General features: G+C 33.4%; 2 protein-coding genes across 2 annotated transcripts; both read right to left on the bottom strand.

Moving 5' to 3' along the window:
• Nucleotides 1–821: 821 nt before the first annotated feature.
• pus7l (pseudouridine synthase 7 like) lies at nucleotides 822–5,237 on the bottom strand. The gene is made up of 8 exons (XM_073838200.1): nucleotides 4,238–5,237; nucleotides 4,006–4,165; nucleotides 2,253–2,448; nucleotides 2,073–2,171; nucleotides 1,911–1,992; nucleotides 1,522–1,811; nucleotides 1,398–1,451; nucleotides 822–1,315 (listed from the first exon to the last, which is right to left on the bottom strand). The coding sequence occupies exons 1-8, from the start codon at nucleotides 4,998–5,000 to the stop codon at nucleotides 998–1,000; spliced, it is 1,962 nt and encodes a 653-aa protein (XP_073694301.1). The 5' UTR covers nucleotides 5,001–5,237; the 3' UTR covers nucleotides 822–997.
• Nucleotides 5,238–8,053: 2,816 nt separating this feature from the next.
• On the bottom strand, nucleotides 8,054–19,161 carry twf1b (twinfilin actin-binding protein 1b). The gene is made up of 9 exons (XM_073838140.1): nucleotides 19,062–19,161; nucleotides 18,292–18,369; nucleotides 16,612–16,790; nucleotides 14,082–14,177; nucleotides 13,881–13,985; nucleotides 11,356–11,481; nucleotides 10,942–11,092; nucleotides 9,758–9,879; nucleotides 8,054–9,612 (listed from the first exon to the last, which is right to left on the bottom strand). The coding sequence occupies exons 1-9, from the start codon at nucleotides 19,084–19,086 to the stop codon at nucleotides 9,445–9,447; spliced, it is 1,050 nt and encodes a 349-aa protein (XP_073694241.1). The 5' UTR covers nucleotides 19,087–19,161; the 3' UTR covers nucleotides 8,054–9,444.
• Nucleotides 19,162–19,918: the final 757 nt, after the last annotated feature.

Genomic DNA, 19,918 nt, shown 5'->3' on the forward strand with positions numbered 1-19,918 from the left:
TGGTTCGGAAATAAGAGTGCTGCCTCACGGTTTCTGAGGTTGCTGGTTCAAACCCCAACTCGGTATGGAAAACGTTTTTAAGTGCTGTTTTATATCATCATATATGACAAACATTAGCATTGGTCAGGTTTGAACCAAGATTTTATTTGTGATGTAAGCTTTAGTTTTTAACTCAATTAAACCATAAATGAATTGCAAAAGTGAAAGAGTAATTTGAACTCAAATCTCCACAATCCCAATTTAGCACTTTATTTCTTTAGCCTTGACAGGTAAATGTTATCTGATTTGATCCAGAACTTTAAGTTATCTTTTGAGTGTGCAAGTACTTGCTTTTTGAGTTTTTTAATGGTGTTTTGCTACATATGATGACAAAAATTCAAATTAAGTGATAGTGGGTGCAAAATATCCTGAGCCACAGATAATTGGGAGGCCATTTTAACACACTTTTTGCTAACATTAATGGCTTAAGAATGTTAGAAAGAATTCACATTCTCTTTTTCTCTCTGTCTTAATTTCTCATCTACAGGAAACTAGTGCAGAGATCTACACTATCACTTTTAGATGAGCCGTTATGTCATTATCCAACTCATTCTGAGCTACAGTCTTACATCAGGACTACAGATTTAGGCCTGTGAAATTTCACAGGTGGAGATGCCAAAATCACCTGATGATTCAGAAAGGAGTAATGAGTGACATATTGTCCCAAACAAGGTAAAATATTCTGATTCGCTTATTAACAAGCCACAAAGTAGGTCAGATATGTTTAAATGCAAGAAACTGAAATATTCAAGTACTGAAACACACAACCAAACAATTACGAGATTTGTCAAGAAGATATTTATTAAATCATTAAATCATTTTCAAAGACACGTCCAGAGTTTCTCATCAGTGACACTGGCACAGAAGATCCTCTTCTTTTCCCGTGAATGAAGGCACAAATACTTTATAACAGGAATCCCAATATTTTACTCTGTAAACATTTTTGTAATCACTGTCATTATGAAAGATTACACTTCATAACCTCTCCAAGACACACAGTAGCATAGCAGGATGCATCCAGGTCAAAACTTAGTGATATACTGGGAGCACAAGTCTCATCTGACTGACCCTGTGGCTCTTCTGTGGTCCGCAGGCTGTACGTGACGTTTTGTGGCTTTGCGAGCAGGGGGCGATAACATCCCGGGACGTTGAGTTTAAGGGGAGTCACTCTGAAACGGCATGACCCCAGGCCATCCTGAGCCAGTCGGTCTTTATACCACTGGCCAAGCAAGTTTTCTGGGTACTTGACGGTATTTCCTGGCATCGGAAGAATAACCTAGAAGAAATTCAGCAGAAACATTATAAGGAACTAAAGGGTAAGGGTTAGCAGAGCAAACACAGCCATTTGAACATAGTACCTGGTCTAATGAAAATAAGTCATCCTTCTCTTCCTCAAAGGTCACAACGTGGACCTACAATACAGAAATAAAGCAATTACTACAAATGTCAAGACTAGAGCACTAATTAAATCAAGTTCCTAACCTGTGGAGTGTTTAGGTCCTCTGTGTTTCTGAGTCCCTTTTCAGCTCCAGCCCAAACTAGATCTCCCTGGACAGGCTTAAAGCCTAGTTTCTGGAGCCTATATTTGGCCGCTTCGTTCCAAACTCTGCTACAGTAAGAGTGGAGGTAGAAGACCCTCATGCTGTGGGGTAAACTGAGCCAGCCACGTATGCAACCCTCCTCTCCGCTGCCGTAGCGGTGTATTGCACGGAGCATAAGACGCTCTCTGGCTTTGTAAGCTGGCATGAGGGCCAAGCTCTCCTTGGCATTCCCTGAAGAAAAAGAAACTGTTAAGTCTTGGATGCACAGGAACTGTATGCAAAGACAGTCAAATAGGAAACGACCTAATTTTCATTTTTTGCAGCACACACCAGTGAGAAGAAAATGACGTTTTGCCTTGTTCTGGAGATCATCAGCATCCTCTGGAGTGAAGAACAGCTTAAGAGAAGCCTCCTGCTCAAAATACAAAGGTTTTAGGAGGACTTTCTAAGCAACTTTGCAACTAAATGGAAATAGAGCATACAAACTAGTACCATTTTCTCTTTCAAGAGCGCAAGTCCTACTTGGTCTGCTTGGACACATGATCCACTTCCAAATCGTTGAGGACCGTAATAATTCACAAAGCCTCTGTTCTGTAAAAAACAAAATTGTTTTTTTGTAGCTGTGTGTGTATGCTACTTATTTATTAAATGCTGGTGAACATATTTATTTACCTTCACATTTTCCACTGCATCTTTTACAAGCTGCTGCAGCTCTGCAAGTTCACGTTTCCCATGAGGCTTCAGGTCTCTGATGACAAGATCAAAGTGATTTCCCTGGAGTCTGCCAAGCTTAAGGGGCTCAGAAACAGAACGGACATGAGAGATCTGCATTCCCCTCCTCTCAAACTCTGAGACTTTGTTCAGCAACCTGCCAAAAGATATTATATGTATATGTATCCTCAAATGGAGTGTATAAAACAAATCAAAGGACCCCATTCCAAACAAAATTACAAAATGTGGATTAACTAATGAGTGTACAAAAATAGAAAATGAAAAATATATTTAAAAAATATATATATTATTTTATTAATAGTAATAAAATAAATAATTGTAAAATATTTTGTTTTATTTATTGCAGATAAAGTAAGAAATACAATAAAATATTTGCATTAAAAAAAATCTTAGTTCATTACTTGTACTACTTTTTTTGGCTGACTTTTTTTGTAGTGAACATAAGAAAAAATGGTATGGTCAGTTCTACAAATCAGAATGAAATGGTAAAGTTATCAAACTTGCTGAACATGAATATTAAAATTACTACACTACCAGTCAAAAGTTTTTGAACAGTAAGATTTTTAATGCCTTTTAAAGAGTTTGCTTCTGCTCACCAAGCCTGCATTTATTTGATCCAAAGTACAGCAAAAACAGTACAATTTTGAAATATTTTTACCATTTAAAATGACTGTTTTCTATTTGAATATATTTTAAAATGTAATTTATTTCTGTGATCAAAGCTAAATTTTCAGCATAATTTTTTCAGTCTTCAGTGTCACAAGATCCTTCAAAAATCAATTCTAATATGCTGATTTGCTGTTCGATAATTTATTATTATTATTACTACTAATAATATTATTATCAATATGTAAAGCAGTTAAGTATTTTTTTCAGGATTCTTTGATGAATAGAAAAATCCAAAGATCTGCATTTATTTGAAATAAAAAGCTTTTGTAACATTGTACAAAAAGCTCAGAGTCAGAATAATTTTTGGGAAAGAAATTATAGAAATTAATACTTTTATTGATCAAGGATGCTTCAGATTAACTAAAACTGATGATAAAGACATTTATAATGTTACAACATATTTATATTTCAGATAAATGCTGTTCTTCTGAACTTTTTTATTAAAAAAAACTACTCAGCTCAGCTGTTTTCAACATAACAATAATAATAATAAATGTTTTTGAGCAGCAAATTAGCATATTAGAATAATTTCTGAAGGATCATGTGACATTAAAGACTGGAGAAATGATGCTAAATAATTTATATAATATTATAATATAAAATTTAATATTAATATAATATAAACATTTAAATAGTTATAATATTTTAAGTATTTTTAGTTATGATAATTTAAATAGTTTAAATATTTCAAAATTGTACTGTTTTTACTGTACTTTGAATCAAATAAATGCAGGCTGGAAACATTTTTAAAAATCTTACTGTTCAAAAACTTTTGACTGGCAGTGTATGTTTCACATTTTTTATTATTTATCTGAAGTTATCACATTAACTTTGACAGTCCTAAAATGTCATTTTTCATAAATTTTTTTTGCAGAAACCCTAGCACCCTCTTGTAGCCCCCCTAGGGTATCGCCAGACCCCCATAGAGTAAAACATGGCCAACAAAATGGACATTTCCACTTACTAATTTAACTAGGTTCAAGAAATAGAAAATAATGGGCTAATTGACTAATGTTGAATTTACCGCTCCGGAGAAATCTTTTTCACCACCATGGCCTGGAAGGTGATGGCCCGCTTGTCTTTAATTCCTGCATAGGTAAAATCAGAAGGAAGCACTCCAAGGACTGCAGCCATATAGCTGATGGCCTCCAAGGTCTCCAAGTTCTCCTTCCTCAGTATGAAAGCTGAAAGGAAAAGAATACATCTTAGATTGATTTCCATATAATCATGATTAAAAAAGTGTTTTCTCTGCTCACCTGTGTATAACGTCACCTCATCTTCCTCCTCTTGACAGTCTGCTGTTGTTCTCTTCCTGGGTTGTTTGCTTCTCTCTCTTAGTCTCACTGTAATAGAAGTCTTCTGCTGATCGGTGAAGCTCTTGGTTTCCACAAGCTTTCCAAACCGCCTGCTAACAAAATGGTGAACTGAAGTCCGGTGTTCTTTGCTGTCATCTGGCAGGAAGGTGAACGCAGAACCAGGTACTTTAGCATCGATGAACCTGAAGAACTCCTCAGCTTCTCCTTCAGAGGCTAAGCTAGCAAGCTCCTTGAAGTCTGGCTCCTCTCTAACCCGAATCTCTGTTTGGTTGGTGACAGTCTGGAGGAAGGGGTAGTTGTATCGTACCGCTCTGTGGACCACAGCTCTTAGGTGTTTATCAGGATACATACCCAATGACAGTTCCCCCTTTTCTTGCTCATTATCTTGCACTCTCATTTTGTTAGTGAAATGTTCCAACTCTTTGTTCACAGCTGGACCCAGGATTACATTCAGATCAAAGCAATCCTGATTTAAAATGTCAGTGTCATCTGATTTAACGTTAGATTGTTTTAATTTATCCCGTTTAGTAGCTGGACTTGGTTGAGAAGGTCTTTTTGTATGTTCTTCATGAACATTAGGACTGTTAACAAGTTGTCCATTGATGTCTATCTCAATAACCACAAAGTCTTGGGGTGAGTTTTTTATGGTCCCATAGAAACCTTCATGGTCTGATATGAAGCAGGAGAGACTGTCCCTCTCCATTCTGAAGTAAGCGAAAATAAGTTTATTTTAGCGGCTTATTAACTTAGATATGTACAGTGAGAATATTATCAATTGTAAAGAGGAATTTATCGCGTTAACCCTGAAATGATTATATACAAAACTGAATCACTATTACAAAGCTCGTCCGTTTAACGCTGTAACGTTATAAATACAAAGCAATCAAAATGTTGATATTCGAAAATATTCCGTTCGCTCACCCGCGTGCTGTTGTTGTCACTTCACTTTTTCCGCACCACGTGCTACCGCTCTTAAAGCCACAGTATCGCAAAAAAGCAGGGCAATAGTGAATTCTTGTTTTGAGATGATTCATAAAATAGATTCAGTATTTATTTCAACTTACAGTGCAGGTTTTTACTCTACAAATTGGTGAGTCATATTAAGAACATAATGAGAACCAAACATTCAAAGGCATGTAAGATATTAAATGATATATACACTACCAGTCAAAAGATTTTGAATCGTAAGATTTTTAATGTTCTTTAAAGAAGTCTCTTCTGCTCACCTAGCCTGCATTTATTTAATCCAAAGTACGGCAAAAGCAGTAATATTGTGAAATATTTTTATTGTTTAAAATAACTGCTTTTTTTATTAGAATATATTTTAAAATGTAATTTATTCCTGTGATCAAGGCTACATTTTCAGCATCAATACTCCAGTCTTCAGTCTCACACGATCCTTCAGAAATCGAATCTGCTGATTTGCTGTTCGAGAAACATTTTTTAAATTATTATTATCAATATTTAAAATAGTTTCATTTTTTCTATTCATTCTTTGATGAATAGAAAGATCCAAAGATCAGTATTTATCTGAAATAAAAAGCTTTTGTAACATTATACACTATACCATTTAAAAGCTTGGAGTCAGTATTTTTTATTCATTTTTCTCGGGGGGAAAGAAATGAATACTTATATTTAGCAAGGATGCTTTTTAAAGTATTCAAAATGATTATAAAGACGTTTATAATGTTACTAAAGATTTCTATTTCAGATAAATGCTGTTCTTCTAAACTTTCTATTCATTAAAGAAACCTGAAAAAAATTCTACTCAGCTGTTGTCAACATAATAATAATGATAAATGTTTTTTTTGAGCAGCATATCAGAATATTAGAATGATTTCTGAAGGATCATGTGACTGGAGTAATGATGCTAAAAGTTCAGCTTTGAAATCACAGAAATGTAAATGGTAAATATATTTATAATTTTTATGTATTGTTGTACTTTGGATCAAATAAATGCAGGCTTGGTGAGCAGAAGATACTTCCTTAAAAAACATTAAAAACAAAAACGTTTGAGTGGTAGTATTGACAAAGTCTTCATCTTTTTTTTTTTTTTATCTAATGTAAACTCATGTCCCAGTCACATTTTCCTGGTTAAACATTATTTACCTACACTATCAGAAAAAGAATGAAAAATCTTTATTTATATATGTATATTTATATTTCTACATTTATATAAAATGTTATATTTATACATTAAAAATTCTATTACAGCCAAGTATGAATCTCATCAAGTTAGTGTTTTTAAGCATTTTACATTATTAAAATAAAAACTCAAGGCATTAACAATTTAAAACAATATTTTTTTATTTGTGAACTTATGTTCAGCTATTCATTTTATTAGTTTCAAATCATCAGTCATCTAATCTCAGTAAATATTGGTCACAGTGGTTAAATTTCACCAAGCTAATTACTCACTAAAAACTCCCACAGATAATTTTTTCATGCCATTTTAAGTGGTTATAGTGGTTATATGTAATTATGTGAGTTATTAACTTAAATTAGTCTTCCCATTAACGCCCTTATATTGTTCATTTAGACTGATTCACGAAAGCAGAACACACACAAACACAAGAGGCGGAATTTATCACATGAACCAATCACATCCGAACAAAACCAGTCATATCCAAACATTTTGTGATGGAGGAATTGCCTCCTCTCACTTGACTTACCCCCATTTATTCTCAATTACCCCCAACCAAACTCACCGCATGCTTTAGTTAGTGTTGCCAAGTCTGCAGTTTTTCTGCAGAATTGAGCTATTTTAACACTTTTGCCACTAGTTGCTTTTCATGTCCGCGGGTTGAAGCACCCCAAAAACGTGATGTTGCCTTTGGTAATGCAAAGTTTACCAGGGAAACCCAGCCAAAAAACATACGTTTTACCCCACTGAAACTTGATTGGGCTAGTATTGAGTAGCAATTAGGGGGGGGGGGGGGGGTTGTTGTGAAAACCTGGCAACCCTGGCTTTATGGGGTGTTTTAAAACTCAATGGGCTCAGTGGAGGCAAGAGAGGCGCGGACTGCCGCTGTAACTTTAGCTGCTGTCTATGTCGGACAATGTTTCTTTGGAAAAACAAGTGACTTATACACTTCATATTTATAGTTTTGTTCTACAATTTTTTTTAGCCAATATTTTGAGGAGGCACTGCCTCCCTTGCCTCCTTGGAGAAATGTATTCTCAATTACCCCCCACCAAACTCACCACATTCTTTAAGCAGTGTTGCCAAGTCTGCGGTTTTTCTGCAGAATTGGGCTATTTTAACACTTTTTCCCGTAGTTGCTTTTCATGTCCGCGGGTTAAAGCAACCCCAAAAGTGATATTTAGTCCTTGTTAATGCAAATTTTACCAGAGGAACCCAGCCATAAAACATGTTTTACCCCACTGAAACTTGATTGGGCTAGTTTTGAGTAGCAATTAGGGGGGTTTTGTTGTGGAAACCTGGCAACCCTGGCTTTAGGGGGTGTGTTAAAACTCAGTGGGCTCAGGGGAGTCAAGAGAGGCGTGGACTCCTGTTGTAACTCCTGCTGCTATTAATGTCGGACAATGTTTCTTTGGAAAAACAAGTGATTTATACACTTTATATTTATAGTGTTGTTCTACAATTTTTTTATCCAATATTTTGAGGAGGCACTGCCTCCCTTGCCTCCTTGGACAAAACGCCCATGATATATCACTATTTACTGTTTACTATTTACTTGTTAATTGTGATAATTACAGAACCCAAAGACTAAAGATAACAGACGACTCCAAATGTAAAGGTATCTTCAAATGTTTTTATTTTTCTCTCTCCTCTATCATAAACAATGCATAGAAAAAGACATTTAAGACTCAATGATTCCTTTTCCTGACTTCTTAATACCCTTACATAGCAGACATGTTAATAGTGGTTCGCCTGTTGTGAATCAGTAGATGGATCGTCCCAGAGGTTCTGGAATTTACAGTTCCTTCCCTTTTGAGTGCTTTCAAAAGCATCCCAAGCGAGATGCTAAGTGAACTTAACTCCATGCACTGTGTATACATTAGTGTGATTGCGAATGGCATGAAATGGAGGCTGGCCATTAGTTGACATGTAAAACATTCATTCAGACTTTAGACAGACAGGATGGCTCTAACCCCCTGAAACCACGGACACTCACTTCAAGATGTTAGACAATGAGACAAACAGCTGTACAGGCTTAGAAAAATAGTATCTCTGCAGGTTTAGTCTTCACTAGAAGAACGTGAAAAATAGATGCAGAGAAGCATCACCTTTTCAGATTTGTGTTATGATGGATTCTATAATAATCATATCTCTATAATCAAACAATCCTACATTAAAAAAAAAGAAAGAAACAATCACAAGACCAATTTTTAAGATTTAACACATATTAAAAAGATATCGGAACATTTTCAGCACATTATTCTTGGCAAATCCTTCATTGAAATTTCTACCCTTTTGCTTCAGGGTTCAGTGGCTGTCAGAATACTGATCATTTATTTAGTCACTCCTTAAGAAATTTGTCAACCTAATCAATCAGGAAGTTAATTAATAATGCGTATGGCGTCATAAAACGGAGCTGAACTTTGACCTTCCTGATCAGACAACCACAAAAGTTAATCTGTGGACTGTTTAACTTTCCAGGCTTGTTTTCCAAACATAAATCTCCAGGGACAAAATGCTAAAAGCTAAAATGTAATTTAGCTGGAAAGCTACCACTGAGAGTTTGATTAGATACGTTTATGGGAAACCATCTCAAAAATGCCCTTCAAAAAGGTTTTCCTTTTGACAATCGATATCTATTTCTGGAAAACAAGCACTAAACGGAGTGTCTATTTCAACAGTATTGCACTCTATATCATAATATTGGCTAATATGCAGGTAAACAGCGTAATAGTGTTCAAACTATTACCAGGAACGTCTTGAATGCAAATGAAGCTTAGTAAAATACATTCTCGTGTACCTCAGTCTGTGTTCTTCAACATAGCGTATCGTATTGCAAGCTACAAAATGTAATTTCACAGGCTTAGTGTTTTACATTGTGCATAGATCAGTCTATAGGGCTGTGGTCTACATGAGTCAAGGTAAAAATGGGAATTCGCTTCGAGAACGGGATTCATTAGACTAAGCGGATTGTACCACTGTCTGTTTCAGAACAGGAAGAGGTTTAATCATCATCGCCGCCGTCCCCTGGCGCCCGTGTGATTCGACGGCACCCCCTCTTCCCGGTTGGCCCCTTGGGTTTGGCAAAGGCTTGCTTGTGCGCATGCTGCTTGGGATGGACCTCTTCGTACAAGAAGTCACTGGTTAGTTCATCGCCATTGTCAATTTCCAGCTGAAAGGAAGAATTACAGATTGAAAACTGTAACATTTACTGTAACTCTGACATTTGTTTCCAGGAATTGAGGAGGATGGTGTCTGCTGTACTTAATACTACAGTGAGAAGGGTTATATAGGTAAGAAAATATAACATATCATACCTTTTTTGCTATTTCAATGCCCAGGTTTCTCTCCACTGTGTCTATGAGAGGGTTCTTGCAGCTTGAATACAGCATTCGCTCTTTGATGCTGCATTTATAACCAGGCATTGAGTAGATGAACACTGCAAACATGAAGGACAAAACATATCCAATGATATTGCTTTCTATTAGCTTTTAAAATTTGAATGTAACCTTGAAATTACAAAATAATGCACATTCTGCACATAATGATTTAATACCCCTATATTGTCCTTGGACGTCAATAGGTGATATAGGAAAAAAAAAAAAAGAAATATATATATATATATATATATATATGGTAATTTTATTTTATTTTACTCGATTTTGTTTTGTTTAGCAAGGGTGCATTAAAATTGTCCAAAAGTAAAAGACGTTCATAATTTTATAAAAGATTTTTATTTTATATAAATTCTGCTTCTTTGAACTTTTTATTCATCAAAAAATGCTGAAAAATGTAGCAGAGTGATTTTTGTCGCATTATAAATGATAATGGTTATTTTATTTTATTTTGTAAGGGTGCACTAAATGTATAATTTTATAAATGATTTCTATTTCATGCTGTTCTTTTGAACTTTCTATTCATTAAAATCATGAAAAATGCATAATTTTCCACCAAAATATTAAGAAGCTAAACTGTTTTCAAATCATAAAAGCAGAGTTTTTTGAGGGATTATAAATGTTTTTTTTTAATTAAATGTATTATTATTATTTAATTTATATTTTATTTTATATTTCATATTTTATTTTATTTTATTCAGCAAGGGTGCACTAAACTGATCAAAAAGTCACAGTAAAGACATTTATAATTTTATAAAAGGTTTCTATTCATCAAAAAATGCTGAAAATGTGTCAGTTCCCACAAAAATATTAAGAAGCCCAGCTCTTTTTAACATAATAAGAGCAGAGTGATTTCTGACTGATCTTGTGACACTGAATACTAGCGTAATGACTGCTAAAAATTCAGCTTTTCCATCACAGATATAAGTTACATTTTTAAATATATTCAAAAGTAAAACAGACATTTAAAATTGTAATAATATAATCATAATATTACAGTTTCTGATCAGATAAATGATCAGAATTTTTTTTTATATATGCACATTCTATATTCAATATTTACAATGTATATTTTATATATTATACATCTGATGTGCCTCTCTTACCTGTGGACTCAAGGTAGTCTCCTTCATGAGAGTGTTTGTAGAGGAAAAAGTGGTACCTAGCTGCATCATTTGGGATCCTTTTAGGCAAATCTCTCAACTCTGTGGGAGCCGTGCTGGACAACTTAATGGATTCTTTAGGAAAATCTATTTCCTGTTAATAGGATAGACATAATTAGTATATTTGAATAGTTACTCAGGTCTATAACACGTATTTCCATCACATGTTGGTGGTTCTGTGGGTAGGGGTCAAACAACCAGTTTTCTACAGTCTTCCAGTAAACATATAGTACTGGCCATTATTCATTTCAGGTGTTTTCTTTGTATACAGGATGATATAGGATGAAATAGAAAGGTATAAGATGCTATTGTACAGAGCTGCTGGGAGTGGTAGAGGGGAAAAAAGGGCTGAAGTACCAGTTGAACGTAGTTAATCCTTTTCTCCCTGAACTGCTCCAGAGCCTGAATAGCTTCTCTCTGCATTGGGAACGCCACTCCCTGAAGAGTCTGCTGCTTTGTGTCAACATGGATGTCTGTCTGCAACTGAAAACACACACATATAAGCCTTTAACAATGTGTATGCACTGGCCTGTAATCAAAGCAGTCAGGAAAGAGCTCTGCAGTTCACGCCGTAATTAATAAAGCAGCACTGTTAAATTTGAGATTTGAGAATGTTTTCTGTTAAACTAGGTCTATGAGTCTTACTTAATAATCATACCCCTAATGTTGCCAAATCACACCCAAAAAATAAGCTCAAGTAAGTGACTTGACTCACCAAAATAAGCTTAAAGCATATTTATCAGGTTAGATATGATTTACTGCAGCATAAAATATAAAAATAGCCAAGAATAAATTAGAGGGCTGTCTTGATACATTATTGTTTCATTCATATTGATAATAATGTAATAAATTAGGACAAATACCCATATACTGCTGAAAATTCAACTTTACCATCAAAGGAATCAATTACATTTTAAAATATATTGAAATAGAACTTTTAAATGGTAATAATATATCACAATATTACAGTTTCTGATCAAATAAATGCAGCCTTGATGAGCATAAGAGATGTATGGAAGCTCATTTCCGCCACTGAATAAAATTCTGACTTCAGGTATAAAGTCAGAATTGCAATATAAACTTGAAATTTCTACTTTTTTTTATCACAATTGAGAAATCAAGTCAGAATTGCGTGATATATACCCACAGTTGCGAGTTCTAAAGTCAGAATGGTGATATAAACTCACAATTCTTACTTTTTTTCTCAGAATTGAGAGATAAACTTGCAATTCTGAGGAATTAAGTCAGAATTGTGTAATATATACTCACACATTTTTTTTTCTCAGAATTGAGATATAAACTTACAGATCTGACAAATGAAGTCAAAATTGCAATATAAACTCACAATTACGAGTTATAAAGTGAGAATTGAGACATAAACTCTCGATTCTTAGAAATGAAGTCTGAATTGCGTGATATATATACCCGCAATTGCAAGTTTTAAAATCAGAATTGCGATATAAACGTACAATTCTTACTTTTTCTCATAATTGAGATATTAACTTGCAATTCTGAGGAATTAAGTATATGTAGTCACAATTGCGAGTTATAAATTCAGAATAAGATATAAATAAAAAAAAATTTCTCAGAATTGAAAGAAAAACTCTTAAATTAAGTCAGAACTGCGTGATATATACTCGCAGTTGCGAGTTACAAAGGCAGAATTGTGAAATAACTGCGAATTAAGAGTTATAAAGACAAAACTGCAAGACAAAAACTCGCAATTCTGACTTTTTCCTCACAATTGTGAGTTTATATCTCACAATTCTGACTTAACTTGAAATTGCGTGTTATAGTATCAATTTTAAGATAAATTCGCAATTCTGAGAAAAAAAAAAGTAAGAATTGACTTTATTTCTCAGAATTACAACTTTATTTCTCAGACTTGCAACTTAACTCTCAATTGCAAGTTTATATAATGCAATTCTGACTACATTTCTCAGAATAGCGAGTCTATATCTTACAATTCTGACTTTACAACCAAATTGGAAGTTGAAAAAGTTGCTATTACATTTTATTACTCAGTGGCGGAAACAGGCTTCCATAGGGATGTCTTTCAAACAAAAAAAAAATCCTTTGAATGGAACACTTAAAATATAATAAAAATGGCATTCTGTGCAGAACACACTGAATGAACCTTCTTTGCCTCTCTGCCCCTTTTCCATCCAGGATTGGGACCATCATTTCATCCACCCATCTACTTTCTCTTTCAACAAATTAATAAAAATAAAACACCACAAAGCTGCTTTCCTCTCCTCTCATACATGTAGATTAGTGTAGCATTATCTTCCTCCCACAGCTGCTGCCGCTCTGGGGGGAGTTAAGAGTGCCTTGCGATTGGCTCATTTACGCTGCCTGTCATTTGCAAACAGCCAATGATCCGTTTAAGAGTCAGAGCATATCCTTTTATGGCATGAGGGGAGGATTGTATGCATTGCCAGCAGCATCCTTTGCAATTGGTTCCAGGAGCTGGTTTAAATGAGAGAGTGCATGGAACAGAGCTTCTCTATTTTTAGTCAGCGCATGTTAGATGCTAAATATTACATTACATTTTTTTAGCAGGCTTTCTTCTACAAATCATGTTAATACAGTAGCACATGCATGGTGATTGAGGACATCCTTTATAGTTTTTATATGCATAGTGCTCAGCAAAAAATGATTTATAAACAGCCTAATGGCTTCTGAAGAGCAAGGATCCATCATTTTGTTTTAAGATAATGTTTAATGCATAATGTAATGAAACAATATTTTGGTTCAGTGCAAGAAAAAGGCCTGATATGAACTGTTGGACTGATGTGGCTTTCACCCTATTTTAATAAAACCTCAGCAGAGCCTGACTAAGGTGTACACCCATGCTGTGTTTATGTTGAAGTCAGCATTACCTCATTGAGTTTGATTTGCCTCAGTTCCTCCTCTGCTGCAGTCAAAGGCAGAGGCGCCGCCTGGGAGCTGAGGTACTTTTTATAGCCATTAAGAGAGACATCGTCCTAAGCACAAAGAGACGCATTAGTGGGGAAACCTATGGCTGCCATCCATTCATGTGAAGGTTTGATTTAAAGAATGGCTGATGGTATAACTTATACCTTCACTGTGCCAAAAATCTCCTCTTTAATGTGGCCACCACCAAACTCTTTCTTCAGTGTGGCCCTCGTAGCAGCATACAGCATCTTTTGTCGAACCTGAAAGGAAAAACAATTCAAAATGTGTTTCTGGATGGATGTGTTAACCAAATGTTATTGTTTAAGGCCAAACATTATTAGCAGACATGATCAAAAAACCAAGCAAACAGTAAACCAAGGATCAGTAAGATTTTTAAATAAGTTTCTTATGCTCATCAAGGCTGCATTTATTTGATCAAAAATACAGGAAAAAACTATCATTTTGTTAAATATTATTGCAATTTAAAATAAGTTTTCTATTTTAATAGACTTTAAAATATGAGTTCCTGTAAAGCAGAGTTGAAATTTCAAGACCATTACTCCAGTCTTCAGTGTCACATGATCCTTCAGAAATCATTTTAATATGCTGATTTACTGTCAATGTTGGAAACAGTTGTGCTGCAAAATATTTTTTGGAACCTGTGATACTTTTTAGAAATGTTGTTACAATTATACACTACTGTTCAAAAGTTTTCTGAATTTTTTGTAAGAAATGAATACTTTTATTCAGCAAGGATGTGATAAATGTATAAAAAGTGACAGGAAAGACTTAAGTTGTTAGAAAATATTTCTATTTTGAATAAATGCTGGTCTTTTTAACTTTTTTCCATCAAAGAATCAGATAAAAAAGTATCAGAGGTTATAAAAAAATATTAAACAGCACAACTGTTTTCAATATTGATAATATATCAGCATATTAGAATGATTTCTGAAGGATCACTGAAGACTGGCGTGATAGCTGATGAAAGTTCAGCGCTGCGTCAGAGAAATAAATAATATTTTAAAGTATATTAAAATAGGTAACCAATATTAGAAATTGCAATAATATTTCTCGATATTGCATTGTTCTGTATTTTTGATCAAATAAATACAGCATTAATGAGCAGAAGAGACTGCATTAAAAACATAAAAAAATCTTACTGATCAAAACTTTTTAATGGCATTGTATAACATTTTTTTTCATTATATTTAAAGTAATATAAATTGTTATATGTGACCCTGGACCACAAAACCAGTCTTAAGTCGCTGGGGTATACTTGTAGCAATAGCCAAAAATACATAGTATGTTGTCAAAATTATTGATTTTTCTTTTATGCCAAAAATCATTAGGAAATTAAGTAAAGATCATGTTACATTAAGATTTTTTGTAAAATTCCTACTGTAAACCTATCAAAATGTAAATTTGATTAGTAATATGCATTGTTAAGAACCTAATTTGGACAACTTTAAAGGTGATTTTCTCAGTATTTAGATTTTTTTGCACCCTCAGATTCCTGATTTTCAAATAGATGTATCTCGACCAAATATTGTCCAATCCTAACAAACCATACATCAATAGAAAGCTTATTTATTGAGTATTCATATGATGTATACATTTTGTAAAATTTAACCTTATGACTGGTTTTGTGGTCCAGGTTCACATATATTCTCATATAATCATGGTAATACTAATACTACTAATAAATAGTTAATAAAAATGTATTCACCTTTTGGTCATCCAAGATGAGTTTATTTCTTAATTGAGGCAGCATGCTCACCAATGGATAAGCTGCAGTGAATGGGTGCCGGTAGAATTCAAAAGTCAAAACAGCTGATAAAAACATCACAATTATCCACAAGTAATGCACATGCCTCCAAATGCCTTTATGATGATTTATTCATTACAATCATGCAGCTTTTCACTTCATAAGACATTAACTGATAGACTGGAGTTGTATGGATTACTTGTGGATTATTTTGATGACTCTGATGGCACCCATTCACTGTAGAAGCTAATATTGAGCAAAATGTGTTGTAATGTGTCGTAAGCAAAATCCTGTATGGCTTGAAGTAGATTCCTTTTTTTAGAAAATGAAAATACTTGGGTGATATGAATTTTTGGATTTTGATTTCAAAGTAGTTTTGTTACAGGAAAGCTCTCAGTTTGAGCAATTCGAGCTGGCTTTAGATCGGCGTGAAAGAGTGACTGATTTGGGTGCGACTGGGACTCTAGCCATTCTAGTCTCCCTCTGGTTGTTGAACATTGAGGGAGAAAATTAGAATTGCAAATTTGTAGCACAGAACCACAACTGTCTGTTTTCTGCATCAGGTCACCCATGCTTTTCATTAAAAAAAAAAAAGTGAAAGTAGATTAACGTCAAACTCTATTTTGTTTAACTTTTAGTAAAAGATCACATTACAGGGGATCTCCACAGTTATTTGTACTCACTTGTTATGACAATGGAACAATATAGTTGACGATCATATCCACATAGTACTACAAAACCTCTTATTGTAGGCTGTTTTATTGTGGACAGGCTTAACTGGTGAGCAGATATTTTAAAGAGCTTTAAACCAGGGATACTATATATGGAGTGGATGGATTAAAATGCACTGAGCAATGTCATCTCATGATTTCCTCTGATCTCATACAGAAAAGCAGAAAGATGACAGCACAGAATGCAAACAAACTCACTGGAGAGTGATCCGGAGACCAGGCTAGAAAGATCCACTCATAACCCTGATTGTTGGTGGTATCCAACCTGTAGAGAAGGTATGAGGGCATGTCATCCTCCACAAGAGGGAGAACACAGCTGTCCCATTCCTGGTCCCATTTCTTGGCAGCTCGTTTATTTCCGCCAAGAACTAACTTCTCTGCAGGAACATAAGGAAGAAAGGAAAGTGTGATATGATTCTTTGGCCACACATGGACAATTTTTTATGTTTTATTGTATTTAGTTCAGTCAATTACAAAATAAAAAATTAAAGAACATTATTTAGCAGTAGAGAGAATTTTTTTTTTTCAGGATTCATTAATGAATAATAAGTTCAAGAACAGCATTTATTCAAAATAGAAATCTTTTTTAACAATGTAAATCTATGCTATCACTTTTTATTAATTTAACACATCCTTGGTAAATACAAGTATTAATTTCTTTAAAATAAAGAAAGAATAAAAATGTACTGACCCCAAACTTTTGAACAGTAGAAAACCTTTCTATTTCAACACTGATAATAAATCAGGATATTAGAATCATTTCTGAAGGATCATGTGACACTGAAGACTGGAGTAATGATGCTGAAAATGTAGCTTTGTATCACAGGAATAAATTGCATTTTAAAATATATTCACATAGAAAACAGTTATTTTACATTTTAAATTAAACATCTTACTGATCCCAAACATATGAGCGGCAGTATATAGTTCAGTCTAATACAAAACTGTGAGAATTTTTTTTAGTTAAAGTTATATTTTAGTATGTATAAATTATTAAATGAATCAAAAAACAAATGATATTTATATATTTTTTTATAATATTAGTTTTAATTAACAGACATTTTTATTTTTTTCCCTTCATAGTTAAAATTATAGTAATCTTGTGATTTTTAATATTTTGTAATTTCTTTATTGTATTTAGTTCAGTCAAATACACAACAAAAAATTCCAGAAAATTTAGTATTTGAGAAAATTAGATTTTTTTTGAATTATTTATTATATATATTAAATTAATTACAAATAAATGACATTTTTAATTTATTAGATAATATTACCTTATTCATATTTTGATTTTTTTTATGTTTTAGTTAAAGTTATAGTATTTTGTTTTTACATCTAAATAGTTTTCATTATTTTTAGTTTTCAGTTTTAGTTTCATCAAGATAAACTAAATGAAAATTATAAATGTTGCCTTAAAAACTGAAATAAAATGTTTATGTTTAACTTTACAGCTAAAATGTATTTTATTTCAAAAATTGTTTATGGTTTTAGTTTTAGTTAACTTTAATAACCCTGAAAAAACAATACAAAGTGAACATATAAAAAAAGAAATAAAAAAAACACTAATAATTTTCTTGTTTTGTATTTTCATGTTTGAAAGTGTTTTAAAGTTTACATTAATAACAGTGTTACACAAAGTAACACATGGGTTTTGTATTGCATTCTTGACTTGTGAATGTAATTTGTTGCTAAAAATAATTAAGAATTAAGAGATTGTGTTGCATTAAGCAAAATATAATAAGGTTCTACATTTACATTTTTCTGTCATTAGAGAACAAATACACAGACAATTGTGCTGTTTTTCTCAATATTGATTATTTACAGTAGGGTTATTTTAAAAAGTAGTTTATACTCTGACGTGTAAACCAGTCATCTCACCATTTTCAATCACTACTTTGATGAGGCGATATTCTCCATTCCGGGCCTTCGCAAAGATTTCTTTCACTTCCCCGGTGGCTGAGAAGAGAAAGCACAGGGCGAGAACAGGACACAATGAGACCATTTATTCTGATGCGAAACAAAGCTGACCATCTCTGGACAACGGAATTGAAATTTGGCTGATGAACCAAAGTGAGGAATCTAAAGAGGCATTGTTAGGGACAGTATGAAGACTGCAGTCCATTCCTGGAGTATGTTCTTTGAAATTCTTTGCAATAAGGTGATCCTTAATTAAAACTTCAGCTTGACTGCATTGATTCATACACTTGTTGTCATGGTAACACAACGCCACTGCAGTAAAAGCTCAATGTAAACAGATGTCTATTGCATAATGCCTAGCAACATCTTTGAATAAAGGTGACAAGGTTATTAGAGCTGGACCTTTGAGACCTGCTGCCTTCCTGACTAATCCTCAACTCCAGTCTGAAAACATACTGCTGATAGTGAAAGACCAATCGGAGTCTATTTGCATGACCATATTAGTGCAACAAAAGGCAGAGTACACTTGACACAGATTCACTGTCTGGCTCTGGTTTTGTTTACTGCAAGCGCGCAATAAAACTCTTTAAGGTGATTCAGTCTCAGCGACGACCACAACAGGTTTTTCTATTTACAAACAAGCGCCAAATAAACAAACACGCGTTATTGCGACGCAGTAAATTCCGTCTGGTTTATTTGAGTTGACGACAAAATTTCGTAAAGGATTTTACCTTGGATGCCGGTTTGATGAGACATTCTGGATCTCTTGCGTCGGCCGGTTGGTTGATGGTAGTAGTGAAAGAACACGGAAGTCGGAGAATGAACTACAGTCATTTGAGATGCCTGTCCTGTGACGCCATTACGTGGCCCCGCCCACTGCGGCGTGATGTGCGTGTGCACGAGTATTTTTTTAAGAGGAAAAAAATACAAACGTACTATTTTTGTAATGCTTTTATTTGTTTTATTAATTTTGTGGTATTTTATAATTTGAGGGTTTGGGGGGAATTATACCTAGAAAAGTAAAGTCAAGAGTTTTTAATCAGGTTTTTATTTTATTTTGTGTTATTAATTATTTATTTATTCTGTTTATTTATTTACTTATTTTATTCATTTTGTGGTATTGTATATGATGGTTTGGGGGTAACTGGAAAAGTAAAGTTAAGAGTTTTTAATCAGGTTTTTATTTTATTCTCTTTTTTATGTTATTATTTTTTTATTTATTTGATTAATTTTGTGGTATTTTATATTTTGAGGGTTTGGGGTAATTATATCTAGAAAAGTAAAGTTAAAAGTTATTAATCAGGTTTTTATTTTATTTCATAATTTGTTTTATTTAATTTTATGTTTTTTATTTTAGTTTTTATTTTATTATATTTAATTCTTTTCATTTTTTTTACTTCATTTTATTTATTTTATTTTTATTTATTTTATTTCTTTGTTTTATTTAGGTAATTTTGTTATTTTTTGTTTATTTATTTTTATTTTATTTTGTTTAAATTTATTTGATTTTGTTTCATTTTATGTTAATTTGTTTTAGTTTTTATTTATTTTATTTTAATTAATTAATTAATTTTATTATATTTCATTT

This window comes from Garra rufa, chromosome 4 (genome assembly GCF_049309525.1).
Source record: "Garra rufa chromosome 4, GarRuf1.0, whole genome shotgun sequence".
Classification (NCBI taxonomy): domain Eukaryota; kingdom Metazoa; phylum Chordata; class Actinopteri; order Cypriniformes; family Cyprinidae; genus Garra; species Garra rufa.

Excerpts from the sequence above, each read along its gene's own strand:
- pus7l (XM_073838200.1), bottom strand. The coding sequence starts at position 5,000 with ATGGAGAGGGACAGTCTCTCCTGCTTCATATCAGACCATGAAGGTTTC. Across the intron at positions 2,172-2,252 it reads ATGCAGTGGAAAATGTGAAG|AACAGAGGCTTTGTGAATTA; the intron begins GTAAATAAATAT and ends TGTTTTTTACAG. Across the intron at positions 1,316-1,397 it reads ACTTATTTTCATTAGACCAG|GTTATTCTTCCGATGCCAGG; the intron begins GTACTATGTTCA and ends AATTTCTTCTAG.
- twf1b (XM_073838140.1), bottom strand. The coding sequence starts at position 19,086 with ATGTCTCATCAAACCGGCATCCAAG. Across the intron at positions 16,791-18,291 it reads CAAAGTAGTGATTGAAAATG|AGAAGTTAGTTCTTGGCGGA; the intron begins GTGAGATGACTG and ends ATGTTCCTGCAG. Across the intron at positions 14,178-16,611 it reads GGTCTCCGGATCACTCTCCA|GTTCGACAAAAGATGCTGTA; the intron begins GTGAGTTTGTTT and ends TTTTCCTTTCAG.